This window comes from Peromyscus maniculatus, chromosome 1 (genome assembly GCF_049852395.1).
Source record: "Peromyscus maniculatus bairdii isolate BWxNUB_F1_BW_parent chromosome 1, HU_Pman_BW_mat_3.1, whole genome shotgun sequence".
In the NCBI taxonomy this organism is placed as follows: Eukaryota; Metazoa; Chordata; class Mammalia; order Rodentia; family Cricetidae; genus Peromyscus; species Peromyscus maniculatus.
The window spans coordinates 181033489-181054951 of NC_134852.1; the positions used below are offsets into that span (position 1 = coordinate 181033489).

The following is a 21463-nucleotide window of genomic DNA, read 5'->3' on the forward strand; positions in this document are numbered from 1 at the left end:
CCCTTGTGTAGTGTGTCAAGACCCAGGCTCAGTTCCTAGCACCGCACACACACAGCCCTCAAAATAAAAAGGAAAGAAAGAAAATGATGTTTCTATAATGGTGTTCATTGGTAGCGCTAACAAGTACTAACAAAGGATATCATTAGCTTGGCTGAACTATTAAAATCCCATTTTTCTCAAACTACTCTGGGTTTATATATTTGTTCCTATTTGGAAAGTAGAGTTTCTAAAGATTGATTTCATAGTGCATAAAAAGGGGGAGAAAGGTGAAACTCGATAACTTATGAACAATGTATTTAATACAGAATAAAATTGAGTAAATATTGAAGAATAGTAACCTCTATTAAGCATTACTTTGGAGAAACATAAGTCTGTGAATATACAGATAGGTATAAATATTTTGATTCTCTTTGTCAAAATGGCTAAGGAAAACAGTTCACAGAAGCTAAAAGCTTTATTTTTATGATAAAGGTAGATCTTGTATATTAGTTTTTTCTGAGTCTGAAACAGTACTATATTTCTAAAGAGAATTTAGAGCAATGAGGCCTTTATATGTCATCATTTCCCTTCACTAACCCATGGACATACACTTGGTGGAATTGGGGTCTTTTTAAAGTTTAAAAGTTGTTTTTTTTTTTTTTTAATTTGTGTACATGCATGTATGTTTGTGTGACTGTAAGCAACACGTGCACAGGTTATGGAGGAGATCGGAGTAGGATACTGGATTCCGTGGAGCTGGAACTAAAGGCATTTGTGAGATCTTTGATGTGGTACTAAGAACTGAACTCTGGAAGAGCAGCAAGCATTCTTTTTCTTTCTCTCTTTCTTTTCTTTCTTTCTTTCTTTCTTTCTTTCTTTCTTTCTTTCTTTCTTTCTTTCTTTCTCTCTCTCTCTCTCTCTTTCTCTCTCTCTCTCTCTCTCTCTCTCTCTCTCTCTCTCTCTCTCTCTCTTTCTTTCTTTCTTTCTTTTTTTTTTTGAGACAGGGTTTCTCTATGTAACAGCTGTGGCCATTCTGGAACTCACTCTGTAGACCAGGTTGGCCTCAAACTCACAGAGATCCACCTGCCTCTACCTCCCAAGTGCTAGGACTAAAAGACATGAACCACCATGCCTGGCTAAACAGCAAGCATTCTTAACCCCACTGGGCTTAAAGCTTAAATTTCAGTATGGAAAATTTCTCTGGATAGGAAGTAACTAGGAGCCCCATGTTCCACATCAGTTGCTCACATCTTTGGTATGCATGTAATATAGGTAAAATTTTACCAAGTATGTATACTTGTATCACCCATACTCTATTAAGATATGCAATTTAAAACTTAAAATATAGAACAGGGCTAGCAAGATGACTCATCAGTTAAGAGCACGTTTCTCTTGCAGAGGACCCTTGTTCAGTTCCCAGCACCTGCATGGCAGCTTACAACCATCTGTAACTTCAGTTCTAGGGGATCCAATACTCTTCTGACCTTTCTGGTCACATATATGGAACTTACACATGCAAACAGGCAAAATACTCAATCACCTGAAGCAAATCTAAAACATATAAGTGTGTGTGTGTGTGTGTGTGTGTGTGTGTGTGTGTGTATGTGTGTGTGTGTGTGTAATGTTTTTATATAGAATAAATATATATAATATATAATTAATATATTCATGTATAGAATGCTTCATAATTTTGAATGTTATCCTTGCTCAGGGGTCTTGCTAATAAGTACCACATGAGCCACTGAGCACTTGAAATGTGGTTAATCCAATTTGGGATGTTCTATAAGTGTAAAAGTATACACCAGATTCCGTTACTCAATACCAAAACACCAGAAGTGAAATACTTTGTTAATAATTTTTGGTGTTTCTTTCACATTGAAATGATGATATGTTGAATATATTAGGTTATGAACGTCATTTGTGTATTTCTGCTTTTTAATGGGGCTAGTAGAAAATTTTAAAGTATATTTGTGACTAGGACAGTATTGGTCTAGATTTTAAAAAAAAGTACAAGGTGCTTTTATTTTGAAAAACAAGCTGGCAGGGAGCTAGTTTGTGCTTTTCAATTTGTCAGTGATAATATCTGGGTATAAAGTGTATCAGAATACTCTGGGAAACTGTTGTGCCAGTTTTGCTGGTAAGATGAGAAACTTGTTGGTCTGTTTCATGACTTACTTAACAAATGTAAATACTTCCTTAGTAGAAGTTTGTTCTTAGTATTAAGAATTAAACTATTTAGCCTTCCAAGAGAAAGTTTTTAGACATTCAGTCAAGGTTTATATTTTTGTTTTATCTCTTCTCAAAGAATTCATAGTAAATATCTTTGACTCTGTATACTTCGGTTTGCTGAGTTTGCTTCGAAGATTAGGCTAGAATTGCAAGTGTTTATTGAAAATGAATAACACATGTGAAGAATCTTTCCATTCCTGTCTTTGATAGGGTAATCTGGTTAATGAAAAGTCATTCAACTTTTTCCTGTGTGATCCCTAGATTTATAATTTAAAACAAAATTAATGAAACTACCAAATGAGAATGTTTAACTTTTTAATAACAAGTTTTAACAGATTAGTTTAATGATGCATAGTACTATGCAATATTTTTATTACATCATGTCTATAGAAAAGATCGCTAAGCACTTAGCATCTGAAGAAATTGAATTAAAATATTGATTTTAATTACTAAATTTTTTCAGAGTTTTATTAATCAAGATAAAAGAAAAACAGAAGATGAAGATAAATCACAATCATTTATGCAGAAATATGAGCAAAAAATCCGACATTTTGGTGAGTCTACTGCTTAAGTGTTCTTTATTGTGTTTGATATCATCCGTGTGTGTATAAAATTGACCCTCTAAAATGAGGTCCAAAAACCATGTGACCAGCTCCACGTGTGTTGTTGCTTGTGGCAAGGTTGATGATGTGCTTTAGACCTTGCTTGTATCTAAAACTAGGTTGTAAAGAGAAGCACAGTTCGGTCTGCTAATGCTGCTTTCTGTGATGGTATCACCGCTTTGCATTTCTTGACTGACTGTATGTTTTGTTTTTTTTGTTGTTTCTTTGCATTAAAAGATAAGCATTCATTAAAAATTTTATATATTTTCTTTTCATGGGCAGTGGGGAGGGGTCAGGTGCATGCCACAGCACATGTGTAGAGGGCAGAGCACAACTTGATGGAATCAGTTTTCTCCTTTTCCCACCATGTGGGTGCCAGGGATTGAACTTCGGTCATCAGGTTTGGTGCAGGTACCTTTACCCACTGAGTCATCCTGCCAGCTCCAACACTCATTTTTTTCCTTTTCTCAGGTTTAGATAGATGATGTGTAATTCATAGTTCCTTGACATGTTGCTCAGATAATACACACACACACACACACACACACACACACACACACACACACACACACACACACAGATCTAAGATGTCTATGTAAGTATATGCCACATGTGTAGGGGACCCATGGAGACCACAAGAGGGCGTCAGATCCCCTGGAACAGAAGTTATGGTTGGTTGTGAACCACCTAACCATGGGATCGGAACACACACACACACACACACACACACACACACACACACACACACACGAATGCCATTTTTTTTTAAGATGTTTTAATCTTTATGTGTTTATATCTCTGTAAGTATATGCCACATGTGTAGGGGGCCCATGAAGAGCACAAGAGGGCATCAGATCCCCTGGAGCAGGAGGAGTTAGGAGTGGTTGTGAGCCACCCAACATGGGTGCTGGACAGGAAGCACTCCTAATGACTGAACCATCTCTCCAGTCCCAAAGTGGCTTTTTCTATTGTGGGAAGATGGGGGGCCGGGGAGAGGAGAGTTGAAGTAAATGAAGGATTCATAGGGGAGGAGGCAATGTTTAAGTTTGTTTAGGAAGGCAGATAAGGATTTTCCATAGAGATTAGGCAACAGCATTAGAATTTGCAGAATCAGAAAATACATGCATGATATGTTCTGAAACTTACAAGCAGTGTGATACTGCTAGATTAAAAATGCTGCTTGGAAGTGTGAGGAATTGAGTTTCAGACCATATTTTTTTTTTTTTAATTCAAGTGTTGTATGAATTAACAGACTGGTTTTTGTTGTGTTTTATTCATCAGTGGCATGTTGAAACCTTTTTCCATTTGTGCCCATCCCCTCAAAGTATTTTTTCTTCAAAAGGAAAAACTGTACTTAATTCAAGAATAGTTAGTACCTGAAGAAATCTGGGCATGATGGCATGTGCTTGTAATCCCAGCACTGAAGAGGCTGAAGCTAGGGGATCACAAGTCCAGGGCTAGCCTGGACTATGAGACTCTGTCACAAATAGCCAAAAAAAAAAAAACAAAAAAACAAAAAAAAAAAGAAACACAGGTTCACATTTCTATATGTATCATCGTGTCATTTCATATATAGAAACAGAAGGAATAAGCAGCCCTCTCTTGGATCGATATTAAAGTCTTTAAACCAGCAGGGTCTTGAATCACAGGGGTAGAAGATAGTAATTTGTAAAGGAGTCCTGTGTTGTCAGTTGCCATTCCTACTTCAGTCCTGCTACCAAGACCCATGTGTTCTGCTTCAGGGACATGATGTGCCATCTCCTGATGCTTCTTTCTGGACACACATAGCATTTGAGAGAACAGTGTCACTAGTGGTGCTTTTGCCCAGCTGGCATTCTGTAGGCTGGTTGCTTTGAAGTCATGTCACCTAGTAAGTGAGAACTAGTACCTTCTTTTGTTGTAGATTGAGTGCTTCGGTTAAATGCAGTTCTGTGTGGGAAAACCTCCCAGCTTCACAAGATGTTGTAATCCACCTGACACTGAGACTCAGTCTTCAGTAGACCCTTTCCTCACTGTGTAAAACCGGCTGTTTCTGAGTAGTCCATGGTAAGACCAGTGAATTTCATGAGTTCATGTTCATCATTTATTTTGATATAAAATGAACCAAAAATAATGTGGTACAATGACCAGTCAGTCCATCTAGTACACTCCAAAATGTAATTTGGTAGAAGCATGGTAAGAGAGAGGACACTTTCAGCTCTAGAAAGGGCTTGTTCATGTGAGGGATTATTGATCCCTCCAAGAAGAAATTGGACCAATATACTCAAGCTACTTTATGACTGGATAATTCTATAGAACGTAGTGCCATATTGGGGTTTTAGCATGAGTTTTTGTTCCTGAAAAAATTTGGTATTCATTGATTCTACTGGACTAGGTTACCGAAACATCCTTGATGAAAAGATTCCATGTTCTTGAGTCTGTGTATAATCTTAAGCCTATGCCTACCTAAGACATGATCCCTTAGTTTATGAAACTGTTGTGTGCTTAATCAGATGTCCAGGAAAAAAGGCTGGCTTGACATCCATCAGTGATTAATAAGCAGTTGTTTACCATTGCATGTTGTGAGCTTCCAGCATTTCATCTTGTAATACTAACCAGACCCTTGCTGTCTTCAAATCCAACCAGACTTATAGCCACTCCCAGATTCACATTGTACCTGTTTCTTAGTGGAAATGCACATTGGCTTTTCACTTTGGAGGAGATACCCTACTTGCTGCAGCACATTGGATCCACAGAAATGTTCCTAAGGTAGTAGGCTCCCAAACTTTTCATGTGTTTAACTTTCCACTCTCTGGCATATGTGTATCTTATTATATATAAATAGGCATCTGGGGCATCTACTACTTCTGCCTGCCAAGTTCCATGAACATAGAGTGGATTAAATTTACAGTTACAGAGGTGATGAGATAGCAGAATCCACATTTACAAAGTGGTAGCACAGTTGATAGAGGCCCGAGACAAGAGTTTGAAGGTTTGATGCAGTCCACCTTTGGAGAAAACAAATACTTATGCTAGTGTATGCTATCAGTAAAGAAAAAAAGCATTGTCAGACTGATAGGTATATTGATGAACTCCTTAAAAAACATCTGGAATGGCAGCTGTAATTAAAGCTTCCAAGTTGGATTCCGTTGTAGACTCTTAAAAGAGGGCCTGGTGAAGGTGAGCTGTCTGTGTAGGTCAGCAGGCACTTCAAACCAATAGTTGTCTCGTTTGTAGTTACATTCTTCATAGTTCTTCCTAATTCTCTCTTGTCCTGTTGGATGACTCTCTTCTCCTGTTGCTTTTTACCCTTCTACTTAGATGAAGTTTACCGATTAAATGGTACCATTGTTGAGTGTTAAAGATTATTGAATCTGACTTTCCTTTACATTTTTGTTGGTTGGTTGATTCATGCTTTAAATCAAAGTGCTGATTTAGACACAGCATGTTTCCTATTCATATTCACAACCATTTACAGTGATTTAACTGTTTAACCCCTTTAACATCACCGTCTTTGTGATTCTTGGAGCTGCTCTTTGAATTGTGCAGTGGTTTTTCAGAGCACATCATTTTCCCTTCCAGCCATAGTTAACTTTGATTCAGCTTTTTCTGAATCTCTGTAGGATGTGGTCACTGGGAAATTAATCAAAAACTATAAACATTTGTATAAAAACTTTTTTCATTTATAATATCTCGATTCTATTCACTTGTGCTTTACTTTAAAAAATTAATATCCTGTTTTTAAAAAACATGCTATGAAATACTGAATAAAATATAAAATAAAATGAAATGAAAACATGTAGGATTTAAATTGTCTCTATGATAGAATTACATATTTTTTTAATTTGGGAATTAAGTTCTTCACAACAAATATAATTTTTATTACCTGAAAAAATATCTTAAGGTTTTATTCTAAAATTTTGCCATGGCTTAATATTTTAAAATGTATTTAGTATATAATAGTATAGCCACTGAACTTCATGGTCAGTTTGATGCCAGAGAAATGGGAAGTCAGAGGAGTTTCTAGAATACCTGATGAAGTAACCTGAAGCCTCAGAAGCCTGTAGGGTGGCCGGGAGAAGGATGGATTTGGTTTTTACTAACATGACTGTGCGTAGGCATGGAGGTGAAAACCACTTGTCTGGTGACAGAAACACAGGAGCACTCAGGCAGGAATAGTCAGTCTTCTCAAGGGTCTTTCAGCCTAGCTAGAGCACTTGTAGCAGATAGTTACAGTAGATGGTATACAATGTTAAGTGTATTCTGTAAAGATAATGCAGAGTTTGTACTGGGAGCAGTTTTAAGAATCAGATAGACCATTGAGAACTGATGACATTTAGATGTATGTAATTAACTTAATTTGTCAAAGTAAGCAAGTCTAAGAATTCTGAGAAATTGGTTAGAGTGGTTGGCTTCTCCTTAACCAAAAGATTGTCTTAATAAGTATTTGCTATATGAGTGAATTATTCACTATTGTGTTAATACATGCTATCAAGTATTTACTAGGTGAGGCACTGTTCTAAAAGCTTTATATGAATTAATATCTTTAATTCATAAAAATCCTTCATGTCAGGTACTGTTTTAGCCCTACTCTACGTGGGAAGATATCGAGGTATATGAGGGCACTTGCCCGAGGTGAGGCTGAGGTTCAGACCATCCCTGTCCATCATCCTAGATTATGTTACTCTGTTTACAAATTTCAAAATAACAGCAATTTCAGATATGTTCTGTTCTTGTAACTCTGGATTCTCTTTAAATACTTCCTTATAAAATTCCACACCTTTTCTCTTTAAGACCTAAATGGACTACTTGTAACTTCACAATTTCATACTAATCAAGATCTAATATCTTTGTCAAGTCTCAAGTGGCTTAGGTATTAAAAAGATAAAAACTTCAGCATGTAACGGATTGGTAGCAAGTGTTACCAGTCCTTTTCATACTGTCTATTCAGAGTCCAAATGGACAGGGTTTTGTAATAAAGTCACAATGCTGCCAAAGTCAGCCTGGTTCCATGAGATACTCTCAAAGTATGGGGAGAGAGGGGGAGGGGGCAGGAACTGCCATAGGAGTCATTTTATGTCTTTAGGTATAAGAAATAAGGATTGGACTTTCATGAGCTCAGATTTTCAGCATTCATTAACTCCTAGGGAAGTAGTTTTAAATAAATTTGCAGAATCATTCTGTGTCTCAGAATCTTCAATGACCCAACTGTCAGAAAAGTATGGTGAACCCTTCTAATCCTATCACTGAGAGGCAGAGGCAGGAGAAGTTTAACGATTGAGTGATTCTTGAGTTATGTAGAAGACTCTGCCCCCCCCTTTTTTTCTTAACAACAACAACAACAACAAAAAAGACTAAAATTGCCCCCACCTTTTTTCTAAAGATAGTATATTTTCGATTGGTTCCCCACATGTTGCAATGTAAGGTGTTTGTCTTTGGTTTTGATCTTATGTTCTCATGTGAAATTTAGTATGTAGGAATTCATTTTGTGTTGAGAGCTGAATTTTATTGTCATATTCTCAAGACAGTCCTTTGAAACTTCGAAAATGGCTTAATAATATCCGCAACGTTTTTGCTCTGTGTGTAAACTGAAGTTTCTGACGTTGTGATACTCAGTTCATTCAAATGTAACCCTGAACAGCACACTCCAGGTCCCATGTTGCTTGGCAATAGTGTCTTTGTTAAATTAGGTAAAGATGCAGATGCATGCTAAGTACTACTTAGATTCGTTAATATCTTGAAACAAAATGACAGTGTTTATATATGTTCAATGACTTTTTAAAAAAAAAATAAGTGTTTACTGTATACACTGAAAAGACAGCATTAGTATTGCCTAATGTAACTAAAATAATTGCAGTATATCAGTTATTATAATACTGACTTGCTTGCTTCCTAGTTGATAAAGTTTTCTGAATTGATAAATGTCTACATTTGACTCTATATCTTGGACTCTTTAAAAAAAATTAGAGATATTATAATTTATTTTGAATGTTTAGTAAGCCCTTAAATTTGCCACATATAATTTTTTAAAGTCTTGCTTTTTAAAGATTTTTGTGCTAGAGATTGAGCCTCAGGCCTCATGCATAATAATAAGCAAACACTTTGATCATTGAACCAGCCCCTAGCCCCCTTGTTTGTTTGTTTGTTTGTTTGTAAGAAGGTCTTGCAAAGTTGGTCAGGCTGTCCTTGAACAAGCTCTGTGGCCATCTGCAGTCTTTGGCTGCAGCCACTCAGGAACAGATTCTTAACCATCTTTCCAATGGAAAGCACTGTTCTCTTAGTAAATGATATATCTCGAAATCATTGGCTCCCCTTTAACCTTAAGGAAGACCAAGTGTCACAGTGTCTGGGGACTTCAGGCATTCCTGTAAGCAGTGGAATTCAATTGGTCACTCTTCTTAAGTCAGGCTATCTGAAGTAAAATCTGCTGTAGTTCAGTCTGCTGGGTATTGCTTTAAGAGGTATTAGTGCTCTTGGCTTGCCCTGTCACATACACACTGCTCTGGTACTGGGAATTGTCTTTAAAGAGAAACATTTAGAATTCACTTTTTGCCTCACAGGAAGGAAGGAAATGGTTGACAGTTGTGATTCAATTCTCTTTTATAGGTATGTTGAGTCGGTGGGATGATAGTCAGAGATTTCTGTCTGACCATCCGTACATTGTATGTGAAGAAACTGCTAAATATCTTATTTTATGGTGTTTTCATCTAGAAGCTGAGCAGGTATTGTATGAACCTTGAGTGTCTGCAAACTTGAATAGAATCCCTTCCTTCCTCCCTCCCTCCCTCCCTCCCTCCCTTCCTTCCTTTTTTTCATTATTTACTTTAAATGAAGCAGGAGGTTGGGCAGTGGTGGAAGACACCTTTAATTCCAGGACTCCAGAGCTAGAGGCAGGTAGATCTCTGAGTTCAAGGCCAGCCTGGTCTACAAAGCTAGTTCCAGGACAGCCAAGGCTCCACAGAGAACCCCTGTCTTCACCACCACCACCAACAACAACAAGGATGGCAGGAAGGTCATTAGAAGGAACTGTGAAGTCCTCCTGTTGTTTTCCAGCTTACTGCGAGGGTTTACTGTGGTTGGTTCCAGTGTGCTCGCTCTGCCGCCTTTCCATGCACTCTAGTCAGAGAGTCACCTTTGAAATTTCTCATGGAGTAACCATGATGTGAACCAAGCCAAAAGCATGTGGTTATTCTGGTCCACATAACAGCACTAAGACAACATTCACTTTATGTCTAGCTAGTCTTTTACTTAATAAAAAGTAAAATCTAAAGTACTCTAAAAATTCAAAATTGGCCTCAGTACCAGTTGAGTCTCTTTCCAGAAGTATTTTCTATAACTCTGGTATGTGTCTTTTTCAGAAAGGTGCTCTAATGGAACAAATAGCACATCAGGCTGTGGTAATGCAGTTTATTATGGAAATGGCCAAAAACTGTAATGTGGATCCAAGAGGCTGTTTTCGTTTGTTTTTCCAGAAAGCCAAAGTAAGTAGTTACTTGGTATTGTTAATTAAGAAGGTTGGACTGTAACTGAGCTCTCTTTGTTCTGTACATATCAGGAAGCTATCTGGGTAATAGGCTGCTAAATGCTGTAGGTTTTCTAGTGAAAAGAAATGTACAGTATTAGTACTTAGTACATATAAGCTAGTATAGTGCTTGCATTTATAATACAATGTAGTATTACAGTTCTTTGCTGATTGAGAGTTAAAATGAGTTAAGAGGCTACACTAGACCGTATATTTAAAACTCATTTTTGAAACCCATGCAAATTAATGTGACTATTGTGGAGTACTTCATCATTTACCCATTTATTATATAGAGTGTTTACTAATGGAAAGCAAAGCCATTTCAAATGTGGTGTTGAGCAAAACAGATACAGCATCCTCCACATGTAGAATTCACCGTTTAAGAAACCAAATTTGGCTGGGCAGTGGTGGCACATGCCTTTAATCCCAGTGCTTAGGAGGCAGAGCCAGGCAGATCTCTGTGAGTTCGAGGCCAGCCTGGTCTACAGAGTGAGTTCCAGAACAGGCATCAAAACTACACAGAGAAACCCTGTCTCGAAAAAACGAAAGAAAGAAAGAAACCAAATTTGTAATGAAAAAATATAAAATATACTCAGGAGGCTGAGGCAAGAGGATTATGAGTTGGAGGTCAGCACAGGCTGAGATAGTGAGATCCTGTTGAGGGACAGTAGAGGAGGCAGGAGGAGGAAGCAAGCATGCAGCCTAAACATCTCACATTGAAGGATGACTTCCAGAAAGTATGTCTACATACATAGAATGTTACGCAGCTATTATATATTTATGGAACATTGTCCATAATCTAGGAAAATGTTTATGTTACAAGTTTAAAATAGGAGATGCATGGTTTATAGACACATAATGTTGGCCCTACTAAAGAAAATAAATATTTACAGAAAAATGACTGTTTCACGTTTACTGGATCAGTAATAATTAAAAGTTTCCTAAGAAGCAAAGCAGTAAGAATCGAATTCACTGTTAGTAGAAGTATACATTAGAACAACCCCTTTGGAAGTATTTCTGCTGGAACTGAACAAGTGCACATCTAAATAGCAAGACCATTTTGAGGAATGCACCATAGAGAGCAAGTTCTCAGCAAGGTCAGGGCCCTGACAGTCGACAGGCCCTCAGTGGCAGTGATTTCATAATGCTACTGTGATGCTCGGCGGCTGCTTTCCCTCTCACGGAGGAGTGTGCCATTGATGCTGAAGGAAATGGTGAAGCCTTTTACCGTCAGTTAAGCCAAGCATGAGAGACTTGAGGAGATGAAAAGCATATTTCACTACTCTCACCTGTTGGGGGAGGGTGCTTTCAAGAATGGTTTTGTCTTTTAAATATTACATATTGTGTGTATGCAAGTTTACTTATATAAAGTGTAGAGGCCAGAAGCTGACAACGGTAAAATCCATCCCGTTTTCCAAGACAGGGTCTCTCAGTGAACTTGAAGCTGGCCATTGTGGCTAGGCCAGGAAGCCCCCAGGATCTGCTTGTTTTTGTTACCTCCCCCTTCCCTCTCTTCAGTGCTGGGGTTCCAGATGTGTGCCACCATGCTGGAATGTTACGTGGGAGCTGAGGATCCAATACACACACACACACACACACACACGCACGCACGCACGCACGCGCGCTCACACGTATATATGGTTTCTTGCATTTCATCATACATAATTAGAAGTTAAAGGGAAATACACCAGAAGTTTAACTTTGGCTATGCTTGAGTGGTAGAATTATTAAATTCTATTTTTAAATGTAAAAAAAAACTCTGTGAAGTACAGTCTAATCCTACAATTTCCTACAATCTTATCCTACAGTTTATAGTGGACTTTTAATAAACAAATGACTGGGTTGGAATTTTAGCTAAATTTTTACTTGACTCATAGAAGCAATAAAAAGTATACCTTTTAGTGATACCTTAATGTGTTTAAACCGATACTTAATATGTAATGGGACATTGCCACACTACATGTAATTTTTTTTCTTTGATAAAACAGAACTGAAAATAATTAAAAATCTTCAACCTTAACAGTTTTAATATTAACAATTAGGCAGTATTCATTGAGTGCTTCTGTCAAGACAGGCACTGTTTTAAGCATTTTGCATGAGTTAACTTATTAAATCCTTCTGTACTTTATGAAGATTTTTGCTCCTGTTTTGTAAGGGAGGAAACTGGCATAAAGAAAATAAACAATGTCTTGTCTTTAAACAGAGTCAGGTCTCTTGATCAGCCTCTCAGCGTTAGGATTACAGTAGTCCGCTGCCGTGCTGTTTGCCTTGGATAGCGATTACCTTTGGATGCAAGCATTGGACAGTAGTAGCATAGGTCCACACAAGTACAGCTAGTATTACTACAATGAGATGTTAAGCTTAACTGAAGAAATTGTCCAGAAAGATAGGATATCCTCCCAGAACATAATTTCCATTGTTTATGTAACCCAGAGCTAATCTACAATCTCAACCAAGTTCTACAACCTAAACTCCATTAACAAGATCTCTTTCGCCCTTGAACTTAAAGCCAGCAAGCATGCTGTTAGCACAGGGCATGTACCCTGCCAGGTACACATAGAAGGAGCATTTAAAAAGAGGCCTGTGTCAGAAGATGGGGGCTTTTCATGGAGAACTCCTACATCATTGGATGCCAGAGAGAGAGCCCCTTCCCTCAGCCAAAGTTAACATGTTTGTTTCCAGATGCCAGACACTGGCTTAATTAGAACACTTAAGGTGTCCTTACAGTAATTAAGCTGAATGTTGAGTTTGTCTTGTATAACTTTTACAAATAGTTTTGAAAGGTCGGAGATGTACTAGATAGGTAATAGTGCCCCCAGGCCCAGTTAAGTGAGAATAAAGTGAATGTGAGAGCTCAATAAAGTTTGTTTTGCAGTTCTAGAAGTTGAGCCTTGTACATGCTAACCAAGTGCCCCACCCGTCTCAGAAGAAGTTATAAAAAATAACTTGGTTTTTTTGTTTTTTTTGTTTTTTTTTTTTTCTCCTTCAAGACAGGGTTCCTCTGTAACAGTCCTGGCTGTCCTGGAACGTGCTCTGTAGACCAGGCTGGCCTTGAACTCACAGAGATCCATCCACCCAAGGGTCTCAGTAAATTGCCCTGTTCCTGCTAAATTCACTCTTTTGCCTACCAAACCTTGAACTTGGTATTCTCCTGCCTTAGCCTCCTGAATAGCTGGTCTTAAAAACTGTACCACCAGGCCACACCCACTTTATGTGTTTGTATAGGAGTATGTTTCCTGTTAGTTAATTTTGTTGAAGCAGAAAGAAATACAGAGCAGACCAACTCTTTGTAAATGTTCTGTGAAAGAAACTGTTCACAGTCTGTGAGGAGACTGTACTGGGTTCTGCATTTTCACTGTTCTTTGCTGCCTCTGCTCCACCTCTGTTATGTGCTTCTGAAATTTACTCTGTGGTTTAGGAGTCCAGAACAGTCTTTCTTTTTTGTTGTTGTTTTTCCAAGACAAGGTTTCTCTGTGGAGCTATGGAGTCTGTTCTGGAACTTGCACTGTAGACCAGGCTGGCCTCGAACTCACAGAGATCCACCTGCCTCTGCCTCTCCAGCGCTGGGATTAAAGGCATGCGCTACCACTGCCCAGCCCAGAAACATTGTTTTTGTTTGTTTGTTTTTATGTTCTAGGCAGAGGAAGAAGGTTATTTTGAGGCATTCAAAAATGAACTTGAAGCTTTCAAGTCAAGAGTAAGACTTTATGCTCAATCACAAAGCTTTCAACCTGTAACAGTTCAGAATCATGTTCCCCATTCTGGTGTTGGATGCATAGGCTCCTTAGAATCCTTATCACAGGTAAGCTGGAAAAGGGAATACTCATTTCATAAATGAACTCGCATAATTTTGTTCTTTAGGACCACTTGTGCATAACGTATGTATGACCACTTAAAATTTTCTTGACTCAGAAAATAATCCTTAGTGTTGATGTGGTGGCTCATGCCTTTAATCCAAGCGCTCAGGAAGCAGAGGCAGATGGATCATCTCTGTGAGCTTGAGGCCTGATTGCCATAGTGAGCTCCAGGCCAACGAGGGGTATGTTGAGAGACCCTGTCTCCAAAAGAAATACTTAATAATAATAATAATAATAATAATAATAATAACAACAACAACCCTTAGTCTTATTTCATTCCATGCCTTGGCATTGAGTCTCTTCTGTCTTCTTAGAGACACCAAATTCTGTCTCATCTTAATGTGGAAAAGATGAGCTGTACCTAAACATTTTTAATGTCAAGTGTTACCTCAGTCATAAACTCAGGGTGGCTCCCCACAGACATCTCCTTCTGAGTAAAACCATTGTTGGCAATTTTTTAAAGGATGAAATTAGCTTGCGAGCAGACATGTGAGTGATAACTGAAGTGATCTGTTGCATGGCTTTATGTAATTAATACTTTGTTAATGTTATATATCTAGTGAGAGTGTGCGTACTGTTAGCACCTGTTTGAACTTCCTCAGAATCTGTTGTTAGATCAGAGAAAAACTGTCGTTAACACACACACTCAAATATCAGTGGAAAGAGGGGAGCAGACACTAGTGTAGCTGATACTACTTCTAGAGCTTTACGATACTGTCAGTCCCTGCCCATTGTGATTTTAGAAGTAGCCACTTAAATAGAGCCCAGTTATCTCTCATTTCCAGGCTCCAAGGTTTTAAGACCAGCTTTAGCCAGTTTATTCCATTGTCTACATTGGGAGATGGAAAGTGTCATTCAGAAGACAATATGAGGAGTGGCCGTATTTATCTTTAAGCCTCTTAAAATGGTAAAAATTGAAATTTTCAATTTCTTGACCTTATGTGACTATAATTTTACCATTTTAGTAACATGTACTTAAACAGCTGTTAAATTTTACACAGCACTTTAACCTAATGTAGTATCTAAAATAGTAAGGAAGCAAGCAATTGGTCATCTTTAACTCAACCAAAAACATTTTCAAGGGTGTAAATAATCACAGTCTGACTTTAAATAATTACTAGTGTTCTCATTTAATTAGACATGTCAGGAATAGCCCCCTGAAGAATGCCTACAGATCACTTCTTTATTTTTAATTTTATTTGATATGTATGAAAATATTTTGCCTGCATGTATGTATGTGCACCACATATGTGCCTGGTGCCCCCAGAGGGAGGTCAGAAGAGGGCTTTGGGTCCCCTGGAACTGTTGGTTACAGATGGTTGAGAGCCACCACGTGGGTACTGGGGAGTGAACCCTGGCGCTCTGCAAGGGAGCATGCGCTCTAAACTACTGAGCCATCTTCAGCCCCAGATCACTTCTTTAATGTTACTTCAATACTGTAGTGAGAAGTAGCACATGAGAAAGCAATTTTTTTCCAAGGGAGTTTTATGATGATGTCACCTCCTGCACGCAGAGGAATGAGAGACTAAGATGTCAGTGGTTCTTTACACATTAAAATATAAGCAACCTGTATTGTCGAGATGCATCTGGTTTGAGAGAAGTAAGTCGTTCTTATACATACCAGTTAACAGCTGACACATGTGGCCAGGACTCCATTGTCACTTGTGGTAGAGAAGGCTGGAGTCATAATTTTGCCATTTGAATTATTACTATTATCAGGAATCTCCATACTTAATTACTCTGGGTTAATAGACTAGTTGCTCCTTACAGGGTGAGAATTTAGGCATTCTGACTGAGACTGCCTCAGGGTGAGGAGTGCTGCTGTTCAAGATAAGATTATTGACTAGATGAAGGAAACAGTAGAAGGAGGCCATCCAAGGGATCAAGATGACCGTTTTGAAGTCTAAAAATAATCTTACTATAATAATGATATACCATTTTTATATCACTTCCTAGGTTGTACAATATGTTGACATGTATCGCTTAATCACAGTGCTGTGGGATGTCTTTCTGTATGCTGTGAATATGTATTACTTCCATTGGCTGACAAATAAAGCTGCATTGGCCTGTGGCAGGGTGGGAAAATCCAAGAGAGATAGTGAAAGGAAAGATTAAGGGGAGATGCCAGACCGCCATTCAAGGAGCAACATGGAATGGGACTCAGATAAAGCCATGGAACACGTGGTGATACATAGATTAATAGTTAAGGGTTAAGTTGTAACAGCTAGCTAGCAAGAAGCCTGAGCCAATAGACCATAAAATTTGCAATTAATATTAAGCCTCTGAGCAATTATTTTATAAACTTCACCTACCCTTCATGGGTTGTATGATATGTTGACATGTATCATTTAATCTTCTTAAATATGCTGTCATTATTTTTATTTTATTTTATTTTTTATTTTTTGGTTTTATGAGACAGGGTTTCTCTGTGTAGCCTTGCGCCTTTCCTGGAACTCACTTGGTAGCCCAGGCTGGCCTGGAACTCACAGAGATCCGCCTGCCTCTGCCTCCCAAGTGCTGGGATTAAAGGCGTGCGCCACCACCGCCTGGCTAAATTCATTTTTGCACATAAGTAAATTGAAATTTTCAAAGGTTAAATTACTTCGCCCAAAGTTAGCACAGTAAGCGATGGGGCTGATACTCTGGTTTTGAATGTCCTTCCCCGGTCTTGGGAGTCATACACTACAAGTGGTCATGCTTTGGGGGAGAACTGTATACTGAGACAAGTGAAGTGCTGAGAATACTGACAGACAGACAGACAGATAGGGCAACCAGTGTAATTTCAGTGTCACTTAGGTTAGGGATATTGATTGCTTTTAGTTCTGAGTATCATGCTAGAGTTACTGTAAGTTTGGTCTTGAAGGGCTCTGGAATCGGAAACAGATATCAGAAAAGACTTAGCACTACTTTATGGAAACAGTAATATAACAAGAATATTGACTTTTATAAAGCTCAGAATTCAGGAACACTCTTGATTTTAGTTTTATGGTGAAAACCAGTCCTCTGAAACACATCATATACTGCCATCCTTAGCCTTGATAGGACTCAGCAGTGCCTTGGAGCAGCTGCTTCATGTTTAGTCTCTGGATTGGCTTCTAATGGTATTAAGTTGTGACATATTTTTTTTCTCCCTGAGTATTAATAATACTAAGTAGAAGCATTAAAACAAAATATAAAAGTTTCTCTTGGAAATAATCAAATTCCTGCCTAGCTTTTGGCTTTTACTAAAGAAGCCTATCTCATTTGGATAACTTTGCTCATTAATGTTTATTAAAAAGTAAATGAAATTAGGTAGTAAAAGTAATAAAAAGTCCAGGTCACTGGAAAATATTCAGAATTACTGAGGAGAAAAAAAAAATGACTTCAAAAGGACGAAATGGCCAAGTAAAGTCTTGGGTTTTAAGACCTTACACTCATACCCATGGAACATTTAAAAATCATGCATTTAGTTTTGCGTTAATTGAACAATATTCTGAACTCATATTTTTTTTTAAATGTAGGCAAAAGTACCTCTCAGGAAAAGTAAAGATTTTTTTTCTTTGTTTACTTTACTCAGTACATGGATTTTACCTTTATCAAAATGTTTTACATTTATAGTACTTAACTGTTGTAATTAGTTATCTTAAGGATACACTGCTGACTAAAAACTGTATTTTAACAGATTTTAAAATTTTATTATTTTATGTGTATGGGTGTTTTGCCTAAATACATGCACCGTGTGCATGCAGTACCCATGGAGGCCAGACAGGCTGTCAGATCCCCTGGTCCTTTGGAAGAGCAACAAGTGCTCTTAACTGCTGATTCATCTCTCTCCGGCCCCCCAAAAGTCATATTAATTAAAATACAATGCTCACAGGGAAATTTAGCTTTGTATGGTTAAAGAATTAAAATTAGTTTTGTTGAAAGGGTTAAAAAAGTGTGGTACTTGTTACATTTCTGTTGCCATATATCCACTCTTGTTTTTATCACATCTCTTTGGATTCAGTAATATCATCCTACCCTTAGTTCTTTGTGTTTCAGCCGGAGTAGACTCCACAAATCCATTTTCTTTCCTATTGTGTTGTGCTTCAGAGGAACCAGAGCGTGAAGCCAGGTGCACAGTTGAATGTCCTGGAGTGAATGAGGCTGCTTCTCAAGTGTTGTCCCTCTTCCTCTCCCCCCAGAATCCAGATTATCTTCAGTATTCTATCAGTACGCCTCTCTGCGGTGTCGACTCAGTGCTGCATAAGGAAGAGGAGGAGAAAATGATGGATACTGTATAACTCACTTAAGACTGCTGAGGCCAAGGACTATTTTGTTACAAGAAAGGAAGAGCTTGGCTATTTTCTTGACACTTTTATGGGTGCTGCACTTTATTTTTGTTCGGTTTTTGATGGGAGGGAAAAGAGTACTGAAATGTTTTGCAACTTTTTTTTATGTGCTGCTAGGGTTTTTTGTTGTGTTGTTTTGTTTCTGAAGGGAGGAGTGGTACCATATGTTGCAGGAAGTCAAACTGGACTCTCCCCCACCCCTCAGTTACTAAATTTGCCTTTAACTGTTCTTAATTTTGAATCAAAGTATGAAAATCTGCACAATGCAATGTTTACAAGACTGGCCGACTGAGGAGGCATCTGCTACATGGTCTTTTTCCCGTGGATGTGTACATGTCCTACTTCATGGAAAGAATTAAAGATGCAAATGTGCTTATGTCCCACCGCAAAGTTCAGCTGTCACATCTGGTGTTCATCACATTAAAAGCAATAAATTAGTAGTGGTAACCTACTTTACTAATAAGTAAACTGGATGGCACAAATTATTGTTTTAAGGTAATATTTATGTTTGTATTTTCGGCACCACCAGTTAACTCCTTGACTATAAATTTGGTATTAAAAACATGACATTTACCCCTCAAGTCGTCTCAAAACTGTTCAGAAGTTGACTTTATCCTGATGACTGTTTAAATATTAAGGAGTGTGGCATGTGTAGAAAGCGATACAGTTTTCTGTTTTTCCAGCAAGATGAACTGCAAGCTTACTCTGATTTCTTTACTTGACATAGTCTGGGACCTCTCAGGGAGTAAGTTTTAAAAGAATAGTAAGGGCCTGTAAGAACAAACAGGAAGAGTAAGGTCATTGTTAAATCACCGTTATTGTGTGTTTCCCTCTGGTGAAGCCTTGAGAAATGTTGTAGCGCTAAGCTGCCTTGAGCTGCCAACCATGTCTAAGAACTTGATAACAGTCACCCTCAGTGGTGATGATGGGTTTCACTCCATCTGTTACTAGCTTCTAGCTCAGTTACAAGATGCTTCTGAGCTTCACTTCTTCCTATATAAGTCACTGCAGATCCACCAGGATATTTGATTCTTTTTATTTAGAATTAGATGACAGTGCCAATTATGATATCCTTATTATTTGAGGATTAATCTTCTGACTTACAGGAGCATTAGCTTTGATTATTTTTGAGTGTAATCTTTGGCTCAGTACCCACTTCAATTCGTAGCAAATATTTGGAATGTGGGTACCTGGGGTTGGGACTATAGGTCTCAGTTTGAGTAAGAAAATCATGTTCAGTGGCCTGCGTAGGTCAGAGCTGTGACCTTGGCTTCATCTGTCTTCTGTCAGCCAAGGGGGCTGAAGTAGGTGATGGGGTACTTGTGGAAATGGACTGGAATCATTGAATCATACTCCTGTAATGTCACAATCTTCCTGGTTCCCAGAATAAAAGTCTTTTTGTGCTTTTGATATAAATATATATACTCTATAATAAAATGTTTGACTAATTTATAAGGTAGTGCTCACTGGCTTGTAGTTCTTTTCAATCAGTGGCCTAGTCATGGAAGGTGTTTTTGGTTTTGTTGTATTTTTTTCCTCTCTCTCTTTTCTTCTTGTCTGGAGCATGCTCTCGGTTTTCCTCTTCCTGTCAAATGGACAGACTAGAAGAGAATGATTCCGCCGTCCCTCACAGAAGTGGACTGGACTGACCAGTTCCCACTCCAGTTCGCTTCTGCCCACAGCTTGTCTGCTTTTCTGTGCTCAGCCAAGTGGTTATGACTTTCATTTTGCCTTCTATAATTTAAACTCTTAAGGGCCAAAAACTGGTGACAAAAAAAGCAGTAACAAAGTGAGGATTTAACGTTCATTTTGGTTTTGTTTTCTGAGACAGAAATTGACTAAGGAAAAAAAACTGTTCTTTGACATTTGACTGGAATTTTTTCCCAAAGGAAGTGTTCTGTGTTTCAGTGTGTAAAAGTGTGATTGATTTGTTTGGGGGAGCCACTAATGGATGTCATAATTTGCACTTAAGGATGGTAACGTACTCATTGCCAGGACTTTAGTATTAAGACAGTATATTGGGCTAGGTGTGGTAGCACACTCCTTTAATCCCAGCATTTGGGAGGTGATCTCTGAGTTTGAGGCCAGTCTGCTCTACAGAGTGAGTTCCAGGACATTTACATATAGAAGCCCTGTCTCAAAAAATCAAAACAAAACGACAGTATATTAGAGTCCTTTTATTTCCTTTATTTTGAAAATGTCCTTAGTATTGAGAGCTGGCTGTCTCCTGCCAAAATAAATTTCCTCTCTTGTTTTCTTAAGAAGTAGTGAAGAATAGTAATACTTAGCAAATAGATAACTCATATTTCAGGTTAGAAAATTTGTCCCTAATCTATGAGAAGTTCAAACTAGTGAAAAATATTTGACATCAAAATATTCAACAAAGACTGCTGTTTTACTTGGTAAATCTCATGTGTTGTTTAATAAAGTATTTTCTTTTTTTAATGAACTCGCTGGGGCCTTAAGATTCAGCTCAATTGGTAGAGGTCTTGCTTAGGATGCACAAAGCCCAGGCACCGCGTGCTGGGAAGGTGGAGACAGGAGGGCTCATGCTTTTCCTCAGTTGCATAGCAAGTTCAAGGCAGCCTTGTGGCTACATGAGACTGTCTTAGAAGGAGAGAGAGACAAATAGTTGTAACTCCATTGACCTGTGAACTGTCTTTCCATTGATGGTAATGGAGAAAGTTCTGCTTAGAATTCCTGCTCTGCGAGTCTCTGAACGATACCGTCTGTGGTTCTTCCATCATTTCTGCACCAGGAGCTTACAATTTCCTTTAATTTCTCTTCAGAAATATTAGGCTTTGTTCAGACAAGCATTCATATTATTTTTAAAGTGAAGAAGGGCTGTTGATATGGCTCACTTGAATAAAGGTGTTTGCTGCCAAGCCCACCAACCTGCATCCAGTCTCTGGGACCTAAATGGTGGAAAGAGAACTTAACTCTTTAAGGTTCAGCAGACCTTCATACATGCACAGAACACAAACA

The 21463-nt window shown here is 38.2% G+C and overlaps 1 protein-coding gene across 2 annotated transcripts in view; it reads left to right on the top strand.

Annotated features, from left to right (window-relative positions):
• Cdc37l1 (cell division cycle 37 like 1, HSP90 cochaperone) overlaps positions 1 to 18946 on the top strand; it is a 29720-nt gene extending 10774 nt beyond the window's left edge. The window contains exons 3-7 of one of the 2 annotated variants that reach the window (XM_006991079.4): positions 2672 to 2762; positions 9396 to 9511; positions 10148 to 10270; positions 13949 to 14113; positions 18332 to 18946. In XM_006991079.4, coding sequence (XP_006991141.2) covers positions 2672 to 2762; positions 9396 to 9511; positions 10148 to 10270; positions 13949 to 14113; positions 18332 to 18430 — 594 coding nt within the window. In that variant the 3' untranslated portion in view covers positions 18431 to 18946. The remainder of the gene's footprint in view (positions 1 to 2671; positions 2763 to 9395; positions 9512 to 10147; positions 10271 to 13948; positions 14114 to 18331) is intronic. The other variant, XM_076561905.1, reaches the window with a different exon arrangement.
• The last annotated feature ends 2517 nt before the right edge of the window (positions 18947 to 21463 follow it).